At 48.4% G+C, this 10660-nt stretch overlaps 2 protein-coding genes across 2 annotated transcripts; one reads left to right on the top strand and one right to left on the bottom strand.

The window, feature by feature from the left end:
- Positions 1–186: 186 nt before the first annotated feature.
- On the bottom strand, positions 187–4319 carry ENTR1 (endosome associated trafficking regulator 1). The gene is made up of 7 exons (XM_075112356.1): positions 4138–4319; positions 3773–4045; positions 3147–3220; positions 2263–2374; positions 1612–1674; positions 766–905; positions 187–359 (listed from the first exon to the last, which is right to left on the bottom strand). Exons 1-7 carry the CDS (start codon positions 4255–4257, stop codon positions 266–268), a joined length of 876 nt encoding a protein of 291 aa, XP_074968457.1. The 5' UTR covers positions 4258–4319; the 3' UTR covers positions 187–265.
- Positions 4320–4440: 121 nt separating this feature from the next.
- PMPCA (peptidase, mitochondrial processing subunit alpha) lies at positions 4441–10592 on the top strand. Its single transcript, XM_075112355.1, has 13 exons — positions 4441–4570; positions 4669–4871; positions 5052–5131; positions 5502–5584; positions 5866–5960; positions 6112–6212; positions 6565–6828; positions 7068–7160; positions 7426–7544; positions 8011–8101; positions 8222–8284; positions 8525–8669; positions 9013–10592. The coding sequence occupies exons 1-13, from the start codon at positions 4518–4520 to the stop codon at positions 9180–9182; spliced, it is 1560 nt and encodes a 519-aa protein (XP_074968456.1). The 5' UTR covers positions 4441–4517; the 3' UTR covers positions 9183–10592.
- The last annotated feature ends 68 nt before the right edge of the window (positions 10593–10660 follow it).

The raw sequence follows: 10660 nt of genomic DNA, 5'->3' as shown, positions 1-10660 counted from the left end.
CGGCCGGAACGCGGGGCGCGCAGGGAAGGCGGGCTGCGGGGGCCGGCGGGGCGCGGGGTCCCAGCGCAGCAGGAGGAGGAACCCGGTCTCCTCCGGGCGGGTTTCGGCCAGCCGGGGCCGCGGCCGAGCGGCGGGCAGCGATGGAAGAGCCAGTTCCGCAGGAGCACCAACAGCGTCGCAACGAGGTTGAGTATAAGAAATTAACTTTTAAGTAATGATTTCTGCAGGAAAGCAAAGTTCTCCCTTTGAGTCCGTTTGAGTCCGTTTACTGTCCATCTTCTGACATTTCAGAAATTCTGTCTATTGATTTAAGGAGATCGGCGACGAGCTGCAGCGATTCTGCTCCGGAGACCAGCTGCCTGGAACGCAGGAGAGAGACGGCGTTAGGCGGAGGAGGAGAGGGGGGAGTCCCCGGCTGGACTGAAGACTTCACTTCTTGAAGTCTTCATAATGTAGGAGTATTAGAGAACTGAAGTATGAGGGACTGAGTCTAAGTCTAAGGGACTTGGTCTAAGTATAATGGTTTTACGTGAACTAAAAAAACCAAGACCTAACACATTCTAGTTATTTTCATTAACTAAGCTTCAAAGAAAAGACACTGCACTGCAGGTAAGTAAGAACACGGCCAGGCTGATCTGGCATACAGAATACAAAACCCCGAGTTTCCATCCTAAAAAAAACCCCACTGGGGACACTTAGTTCTGACTTCACTATTTAAACAAGCATCTGGGGCACCGTTAGGGAAGTTTTCTTCAAATGACTCACTTTATTGAGGACCGGGAGTTAGTTATAACCGTGAGGAGGTTCCGTAAGGCAACGTCCGCGTTTTGTTTCACCACGGCCAGACTTGCAGCCTGGCCTGATCTCAAGGCTTCGTTCTCCGTCTTGTAATTCTTCAGCTGAATCTAGGGTGGAAACAAACAAAAACGTTATATGAAAATAACTGCAGAACTCTGGTAGATACTTAACAATGAAAGCAACTAATGAATACATTCATACAGCAATGCGTTAGGTACAGCAAGATCCTGTAACCAGGCTGCCTATAGAAAATGTGCTCCAGCTCTGGGAGTCTCCAACAGAAAAGTACAATTCAGAAGCCTTTATGAAAACTGAAAACATTTGCACCGCTCCTGTGACAGCCCGACAGCCCTCAAGTCTGCCTCTTTCAAAGAGCCAAGGCAGCGCCACAGCACGGGGCGTTCCAACTCCCACAGAACGGACGGAAGCTGCACCCCCGTGTTACCGCCCACCGCTGCCGGACTGCGCTGAGCTACCTGTGGCGTCTCCCTCGCTCCTCCCCCTCCTCTGCCAGGCACCTTCCCACTCGCCCCACGGCATTACTGGCGCTCACGCTCCCAAACATCGAGCGGTGTTTGAACGTCCCGCGAAACCTCAGCATAGCTGTAGGTGAAGTACTGCGCGTCCCAGAGGTGGAGTTAACGGTCTGCGTAGAGCTGAAATGTTCTAGTCTAGAACGTTTTCCACAGCATTTGCTAGGAAAAGCGAGGCGTAGGTAACACTTCTCAACATCCCTTTTTTAGGCTTGATTTCAAGGCATTATGTTTTCAGCCCTGGTACATTCAGCAAGGCCTTAATGATACTGCTTCGTACCTGAAGTAGTGCATTTTCCTGTTTCAGTTTTGTAGCACTGTTCTCTGCTTTAACAGCCCGTTTCTGAAATAGAATAGAGATTATTTATACCACAGCAGTGCTTAAGACCTAGCAGGCTGTTTGAGCTACGTAGGAATGTGTGAATCCAGCATACAACACAAAGCGATATGGCTCAGAGTCGCACCACCCCTTGCTCTGAGTGCTTTACGAGATGGGGATAGTGCCCCCGGCATGTCTGATCAGCTATTTCCTCCCCATTTTTCCTTTCAGATATCTTCAAGTGCCATCCATCACCTCCAGCTATTATGGACTTTTTTTTTTGTGGACAAGAGGTAAAGGTACTCAACATAAATAAAGCAAGCAGGAAAAGCAGCTCTGAGCTCATATAGGAGGTGTTTTCAGAAGGCTGTAAAAAGGCAATTGAAGGTGTTTCTGCAAAGACCTCCCTTACTCTAGGTAATGAAAGGAGTTCTAGACTGGGATGCAGGAAGGGAAGAGTTCAAACCCATGTCAGAGCTGTTCAGTGCTCACATGGGTGAAGCAATCACTTCAGCTTCCCTCGCTCTGCTGAGGGAGGAAGGAGAAGGAATGGAGCTGCACAGTTCCAACTGCAAACAAGCTTCTGCTGCTATGGCAAAGGCCAACACTTACAGTCATCAGCTGGAGGTTTTGTTCCACATGCTGCACCATGGCTTCCAAATCCTGCGCTTCTTTTTCTTCTTTAATTTTGTTTTCCTCGAGCTTTCTTTCAAGCTTCCTCATCCTTACAAAACAAGAGACAGTGTTCAGTAAGCACTTGTAGCATTAAATACCTTTGGAAAAGAAATATAGGGAAGGATCAAGAAACTAATCCTTTCAAGTTACAAGAAAAATGAAGCCTTCCCACAGAAGTACACTTCTAGGCTGCAGCTCAGGGGATTCCTTTGCTCAACATCCACTAGTGTTAATGGGAACATTAACGGGAGCTGAATGCAGAAAGGCCGTACACAATCAGTCTAGACAAGGGTAATTCTGAAACAAACGGTTACCCTGTTGCCACAGACATTCCAGCTGCCTCGATACAAGGAGCAACACAGAGCAGGGGATTCAGATGGGAATTTAGGAAACTGCTACTCCAGATTGGGCACCGGGCCATTTAACCTCAGGAAATTCAAGTCTCTCGATATCAAGATATTTTTGCCCACCGGCAAAAATAAAAATGGTTTCCTTGCTTCCAAGGAGAGAGACCAAAATTCATTATTTTGATAATCTGAAGCTTTATGAAATGCATCCTCTAAGCTCTACCCTTGTATTCACTGAGCACCTAAACTGCATGAAGCGTAAGCCACACAAGCACGTTCATCAGATAATCAGCTTGCTACTTACTTTCCAAGCCTTTTTCAATAAAACCACGTTTGTTAAAGCTTTTTAATAAATAGCATAGATTTCAACTACATTTTTCTTCTTTAAAGACGTTGACTGTTTCCAGGGAGCACCTCTTCTAAGACAACTCCTTGCTTACGTGGTTACTTTCCCCCACACTGTGGCTTACGCACTTGTCTGCTTGAGTTTCAGAGAAAATCTGAAGCTTATTGATCTTGCTTCTCAAACTGGCATTCTCTTCTTTTAGCTAAAAAGTAAAAATTCTCATTAGAAATGAGGGTGTAGTTTCACAACACTACTAACACTCCAAGACCAGTACAAGGAGAAATATTCAGCTATAACTCTGGCACTTCCTATTACATTCAAGCTTACTTTTGTGCCTAGTTTTCCCCTGTCAAAACCATTTAACTTCACTAACCCTATGGGGCCAGAAATGTGGCACCATGGCGCAGGTGTGACTAATCAAATGCTGTTAATTCTAAATTAATACAACCTCAAGGGGAAGAGCTTGAGGAAGTCACCCGGGCCATGCCAACAGCAGCCGGACAGACAAGGTACCGAATCTGACCCGTGCTGTAGAGTTTTTCGGACCTACTTCTCTTCTGCAAGCATCCCTGACAAGCTGCCGCGCGTTGCACAGCACTGCTGTCGGCACAGTTTAATAACACCGGAGGGTGACCCCAAGTTTCTGTACAACAAGATACAGGAGCTCAAATCTCGCTTGACACAAGACGGAGCCCAGAGGTGACGTTCGCGTCCGCCCTGCCAAAGGTGCCGGGAGGCCGGCCGAGGCGCTCACCTCCTCGTAGCTGGGCTGCCGCAGGGAGTGAAAGCCCGGTCCCAGGGGGGCTCCGAGGGAGGCCACGCTCGGATCCTCGCTGCCTGCCAGCCCCGCAGCCTCGCAGAAGGAACCGGCTGAGGGCGAGGCGGGGCCCGCGGCGGCGAGATGGGCCTGCTCCACGGCCAAGGGCCGGTAGCTCCCGCTCCATTCCTCCTCCTCCTCCTCCTCCTCTCCGGGCAGCGCAGGATCCGGGAATAAGAGGGGTCCGAGGCCCGGGCCGGGCCCCGCCGCCTGCGGAGAGGAGAGCAGAGGGGCTGAGGTGGGCGCGGGACGGGCACCTCAGCGCGGCGGGGGACCGGGCCGCGCCTCCACCCGGGCCCTACCTGGGGGGCGCCAGCCACCTCCTCGCCGCTCCGGGCCTTGCTACGGACGAACTCGCGGAAGGAGAAGGGGTTGGGCTCGGCCGGGCCTGCCGCCGACTGCCCCCCGCCCGCCGCCGCCATGACCGCTCCGCGACCCGGGTCGCCACCGGCGGCGGGACGGGGCGGGGCCTCGCCTTAGAGCGGGCCCCACCTTCGCTCAGAACAGACCAATTAGCGAGCGGTCACCACAACCTCACCCAATCGCGGCCTTAGCCGAGTCCCGCCTCCTCGGGAAGGGAGGACTCAGCCACGCCTCTTTCCCCGCCCACTCATTGCCAGGGCGCGGGCAGCGCGGCTGCGCAGTGCACCGGGCGGTGGCGAGGCTTCCTGGTGACGGCAAGATGGCGGCCGCCATGGCGTGGTTGCGGCGGGGTGCCTGGGGCCCGGCCCGGCGGTGAGCGCTCCCTCCGTCACTCGCGGGGAAATGGGGAATGGGGGTAGCGGGGGATGCAGCGCCCGGCCTCCCTGACGGCGGCTCCCGCTCTCCCGCAGGTGCGGGCTGGCGGCCGGCCGGAGCTACAGCGGCGGCGGCGCCTACCCCAGCGTGTCGCTGACCGTCCCGCTGCCCGGCGTGCCCAAGGCGGTCTTCGCGGCGGCCGAGGGCAGGGAGCGATTCGAGACGCGGGTGACGATGTTGGACAACGGGCTGCGCGTCGCTTCCCAGAATAAGTTCGGGCAGTTCTGCACCGTGGGCCGTGAGTACCCGCGCCCGGCCCGGGGAGGGTACCGGGCCCGGCCGCTACCACGGCCTGAGCTGGGGGGCAGCGACACCGGCCCCGCCGGGACATCTCACCCTCCCCCGGGTGCCTGAGGTGTGTGTAAGGACCGAGTCGGGGCAAAAAATCATGCTGACCTTTTCCTCTTCTTAACGCCAGTTCTTATAAATTCGGGATCAAGACATGAAGCGAAATACCTCAGTGGCATCTCTCACTTCTTGGAAAAGCTGGCCTTCTCCGTGAGTACCCGACTTGTAGCGGGGTCCCGGAGTCTGTGCGAAACACCATAAATCTGCACAGCGGCGAGTGGTGGGGCAACTCGACAGAGTGGCCGAGGGCAGGGCCTGCTCCTTGCAGCGGCACTGTGGGTTTGATCTCTTTAAAGAGATGGTGATGGTATTCCTAGTTAATTACTGTGACCATAATTATATTTTGAAAATCTGCTGCACTTTCGCCTCCATGTGAGTTATTACCAGTAATACTTAATGAGTATTTAGCAAACAGTTTGACTTAAAGACTGTAGAGGATGATGCTTGTTCTGGGCTACTCCAAAGGATTATAAACAGTTATGGCTTTACTAATTCATAACACTGGTTTCTTCTTTTTTAGTCCACAGCCCAGTTTGGCAGCAAAGATGAAATTCTCCTCACCTTAGAAAAGCACGGAGGCATTTGTGACTGCCAGGCATCGAGGTACGACGCTCCTCCTCTGTGCTGTGTTACCTGTCAGCATTCCAAGCCCTCAGTTGCTTTTTCTGGTGTGTGACAGTAAAAGCCACTTTTTGCTTCTAAGCGGTAGAAATCCATTTGGTAAAAAGCTACAAAAGTGAATGCAAAAGGGTTATAAAAGTCAGTTCTATTTCCTTTTCAAAGCATTTAAAGCTGCTTGACCACTATTGTTATCTGTGATTTCTTGATATTGAATGATGGTAGATGTGACTTCTGAGCATGGAACCCATCTGCTTGTGTTGCAGGGACACCATAATGTACGCTGTTTCTGCTGATGCCAAAGGCCTGGACACGGTGGTCAACTTGCTGGCTGATGTAGTGCTACAGCCCAGGTTATCAGGTCTGGGAGCATAAGTCTCTGTCTCCAAAAAAAGACTCCCAATGCATGACTTGCTATTAGACTTCAAAATTTTTTATTAGATCGTGCTCATCAAGAAGTTCTTGTGCAGTAATTGGGTATTTTTCATGGTGGTTGTTATCTCTTACTACAGATGAAGAAATTGAGATGACTCGAACGGCTATACGATTTGAGCTTGAAGACTTGAATATGAGACCTGATCCAGAGCCTCTGCTCACAGAAATGATCCATGCGGTAAAACACTGAAGAGTCTACCTCGCATGCAGTCCCCTGTATGAGATGTGCACTCTCTTCCTCAGTTTTTCCTCAACTTCAGGGTTTATTTTAGATTGTACTGAAAACAGATTTTTCTGTTATTCAGTTAAATTCTGTGGCGAGAGCGAGAATTTTGCTGTCCCTCCACTGGGGAATCCTACAGTCTACACCCATGAAAGATGTTAACTTAAACTAAAACTATCTATAACTTACCTTTGTCGACACGGACGACAACATGTTGTTGAGGCATAATTCCGAAACAGAAAAAGAAGGTTTAGATGGAGGGAGGTGAAATAATATTTGTTACTTTAATGTATCTGTTTCCTTTTAGGCCGCCTACAGAGACAATACAGTTGGACTGAACAGGTTCTGCCCAGTGGAAAACACTGACAAAATTGATCGAGAAGTCTTACATTCGTACCTGCGCAACTACTATACGCCAGACAGGATGGTGCTTGCTGGGGTGGGAATTGATCACGAGCAGTTGGTGGAGTGTGCGAAGAAACATCTGCTTGGAGCGGAGCCGGTGTGGGGCAGCAGGCAAACCAAGGACGTGGACAGATCTGTGGCTCAGTACACAGGAGGCATTGTCAAGGTAAAAGGAAGGTGGAGATGGCATCGTGCCTCTTCCTGTCTGTTGGAGGTTCAGATTTGGACTTGAGCTGATTTCTCTACAGGCTTTACTTTTCTGAAATTATATACTCCTCATGAATATGAGCCAAAACTGGCCGTGACGACCGTTATTTGGGTGCCAGGTTAATTATTGGGAATGTATCAAGCTTGATACAACAGGAGTGAAAATGGATCCTAATAATTTGTCTGCCCTTCCCACAGGTTGAAAAAGATATGTCAGATGTGAGTCTGGGCCCTACTCCCATCCCAGAGCTTACCCACATCATGATTGGGTTAGAAAGCTGCTCATTCTTAGTAAGTATTAACTAAAATCCTTTGGTTTGGGCACCCTGTACTTGAAGAATCCTAGGATACGATCTGATGATGTAGATGTTGGCGCTCTTCCTGCTGTTGTGGCAGGTACAGACAAGCAGCTTTTTCACTGACAGTTTGATGAAGGCACCTACCTTTACGTTCTTCTTGTGCCATGTTTCTTTCTGACTCTTTTCCTCCTTCTTTACTCATCCCAGACCCTTGAGAGCTCTGCTGTTAGCTGACTGAGTTTCTTGTTGCATTTCAGGAGGAAGATTTCATTCCCTTTGCGGTATTAAACATGATGATGGGAGGTGGTGGCTCTTTTTCAGCTGGAGGGCCTGGAAAGGGCATGTTCACCCGACTGTATCTCAATGTGCTCAACAGGTTGGTTTGCCTTTCTGTTTAAGGGATAGCAGAAACAGTCTTCTCTAGCCCGTTCCCATGGAAGGCTTCATGTTTTGAAAGCCAACGCCCCCAAGTTTTACACCAGCTTATTCCGCTTGAAACACACAGGACTGATTTGTCAGTGGGCATTTTGAGAGGATGAAGGTAAAAGGCAGAAGTGACCAGGAATCCTGCCTTCCTCCATTAGCCCAATCCATCCTTTAATTGGGGGATATTAACAGAATTGGCAGGAGGTACCAGTACTACTGCTCTTTGGTCTCAAGGGTGCAAGTGAAGAGAAGGAGGTACCTGGCACGTGCAGAAATTGCCAGAGGCAGAGATTAACAATTCTCATTGGCACTGCTGAGAATCCTGAAGAGGCACTAGGAGGGGACTCGCTGTCCGCATTAACTTTACATTTAAATTCTGTTTTTTAGATTTTAAAATACTGTTTGTATACTCACAGGCACCACTGGATGTATAATGCAACCTCTTACCACCACAGTTACGAGGATACAGGTCTCCTGTGTATACATGCCAGCGCAGATCCGAAACAGGTATATAGTCCTGAACTCAGACAGGTGTCCTTAAGAAGTAATCACACCACTTATTACCAGAGAGTAACGTTAACAGAAGAGCATTGTTCTAATGCTCCTTCAATTATCTGTTTTTCCTAGGTCCGAGAGATGGTGGAAATCATCACAAGAGAATTCATTCTAATGGCAGGAGCAGTAGGAGAGGTCAGCAGCCTAACTTGCAGACTATGCAGATAGTCTTTGAGCTGAAATAATGCATTGCACTGGCCTTGCTGGGATGAATTTTTGTAGATACACATGTTAATTATTTCTGTAAAAGAATATAGCAACTTTAGCAACATCTTCACAAAGAGGAAGGTGTTTGCAGAACTCTTAAATGGTATCTTCTATTAGAGAGCAGCAGCCAGACTTCTTTGAACGTTTGTATTTGCTGCTTATTTACAGGTAGAACTTGAGCGAGCGAAAACGCAGCTGAAGTCCATGCTCATGATGAACCTTGAGTCTCGGCCAGTTATCTTTGAAGATGTCGGAAGGCAAGTGTTGGCAACAAACACAAGGAAGCTACCTCATGAGCTCTGTGCCCTGATCAGTGAGTAGACAATGCTTTTCCTTGCTTTGACTGAACTGTAGGTACAGTCAGGGTGGGGCAACTTACAACATACTCTTGTAGCACAGATGAATTGCCTTAGAAAGCCTGGAGGCATAAATACTACAGATCTGTATTTCAAACTGATCTTCTCAATTGCATGCAAGCTAGCACAATGTTTATTTTTGTCGGAAGGAAAAAACAGAAGAATAGTAGAGAAGGTCTAGAGTTACTGATTGGTTTTCTGAGCATGGGGTCTGACTCGGCATCATAATAAAGCTGCCTCGTGCTACTTAGAATGTAGTTGTCACAACTCTGGTTTTTGTTTTTTTTTTTTTTTCTGCAGGTCAGGTGAAATCTACTGATATCAAGAGAGTGGTCACTAAGATGCTTCATAAAAAACCAGCTGTGGCTGCACTGGGTGACTTGACAGATTTGCCCACTTATGAACACATCCAGGCAGCGCTTTCCAGTAAGGACGGGCGACTCCCTCGGGTGTACCGGCTCTTCCGATAAAGCAGCGCATCCTGCACGTCTGACAGACTTGTTTCTTTTTTAATGTTTTTGAGATTATAATATTGCTGCAAGCCCTTCCCTCCCATCTTTCCAGGTATACGGTGCAAACGTGGACCTATGCTACAGCTGAACAAAGCTGCTTCAGAACATTGGACTGGGAAGAGCTCATTACGCTGAGCTTAAAGGCCCACCCTGGCTCTGGATGAGTGCTTCGAACCTCTGAGTAGGTTACAAGAGAAGATGGGTGTATACAGCCTTCTCTTGCACTGGGGAGAACATAGCAAGCCAAAATATTCATCGCTACAACTGAAAGCATGTATCTGAGAAATAAGTCACTGCTGTGTGTTACCACTTAATCGTATCAGCAGGAAAAGTGTGGCTGTCACGCTGGGGGCCCTGGTTTGTGCCATTCCTGAGGAACGTGGCGGTGTGTTAAAGAATGTGGCTTATTTATCTGAATTCAAAGAATATTTATAGCTGTTACCAAGGTGAACAAAAGACTTGGTCAAACTGAATTAGGAAAATGCTAGTTATCATCCATGTGAAGTTAGGCAACAAGTTTCCTGAGTCCAGGTTTTGTTATAAGCATCATGGATCCATTTCATCAGTGTAATTTACCACCTGTAGTACTACTAGAAGTCACATGTCTGGAAGAAACTTCATAATTTTGCTAGTGCTCAGAGGAAAGGACACCTATGGCATAACTGAGCTTCTGCGGAGTTCATCTACAGAGATACTCTGCATAATGCTACCTGGACGCTTACTCTAGAATTAAAGCGATCCTATTCTTTAGGTTTTTCACTTGCAAGTGAACTATGCTAAAGAATAAAAGTCATTTTACTCCAGAGTTGGTATACAAACAGAACGCTATTAAAGGAGTTGCTGCTGCTGCACCTTAAACTTGTACCGACTTTCTTTGTTGTCACTTGGATGAACTTAAGGCCTTGCAAAAAGAAGACATAATTATCAGTCTCACCGCAGAGATGTCGCTCAGCAAGGAGTCAAGATCAACCAAATGACAACACTGAGGAACCTTATGGTCTTGAAAGTGACTGATACCATGTCACAGGAAGACACGAAGCTAAGTGCCACACATTTGACACACTGAAGAAATGGAGACCCAAAAGAAAGGAAGAAAACATTTGATTTACATAACCCCCTACCATATAGGCTTAAAAATGTAGAGAGCTGCGTTGGAGCACGTCACTGGCTAGATGTGTATTGTAAGGAGCGATCAAACTGGGAGCAGAGCACTGTGAGGCAGCTATTACCTGCTTTATCCCCCTACCTTTCCTCATGCAACTAAGAGAAAACATGTTGCACTGCTTCTTGTGGAACCCACAGTATGGAAGTCCTCTTCAGTTGTTGTGTATGTTTGTAAGAAAATAAAGAGATCTCTAAATGACTGGAGCAAGCAGTAAGAGTTCTGAAATTCATCAGCTAATGGCTGGGTTTCTTGAACTGGTAGGTGAAACGTG

The sequence above is a fragment of the Phalacrocorax aristotelis genome, chromosome 17, assembly GCF_949628215.1.
Source record: "Phalacrocorax aristotelis chromosome 17, bGulAri2.1, whole genome shotgun sequence".
Taxonomy (NCBI): domain Eukaryota; kingdom Metazoa; phylum Chordata; class Aves; order Suliformes; family Phalacrocoracidae; genus Phalacrocorax; species Phalacrocorax aristotelis.
The sequence above is the reverse complement of the archived record's forward strand: the minus strand, read 5'-3'. Positions and strand labels throughout refer to the sequence as shown.

Coding starts and splice junctions, on each gene's coding strand:
- ENTR1 (XM_075112356.1), bottom strand. CDS start 4,257: ATGGCGGCGGCGGGCGGGGGGCAGTCGGCGGCAGGCCCGGCCGAGCCC. Junction 3,221..3,772: donor GGCAGCCCAGCTACGAGGAG/GTGAGCGCCTCG, acceptor TTTACTTTTTAG/CTAAAAGAAGAGAATGCCAG. Junction 1,675..2,262: donor AAAACCTCCAGCTGATGACT/GTAAGTGTTGGC, acceptor ATTCTATTTCAG/AAACGGGCTGTTAAAGCAGA.
- PMPCA (XM_075112355.1), top strand. CDS start 4,518: ATGGCGGCCGCCATGGCGTGGTTGCGGCGGGGTGCCTGGGGCCCGGCC. Junction 4,571..4,668: donor GCCTGGGGCCCGGCCCGGCG/GTGAGCGCTCCC, acceptor GCTCTCCCGCAG/GTGCGGGCTGGCGGCCGGCC. Junction 6,829..7,067: donor ACACAGGAGGCATTGTCAAG/GTAAAAGGAAGG, acceptor CCCTTCCCACAG/GTTGAAAAAGATATGTCAGA.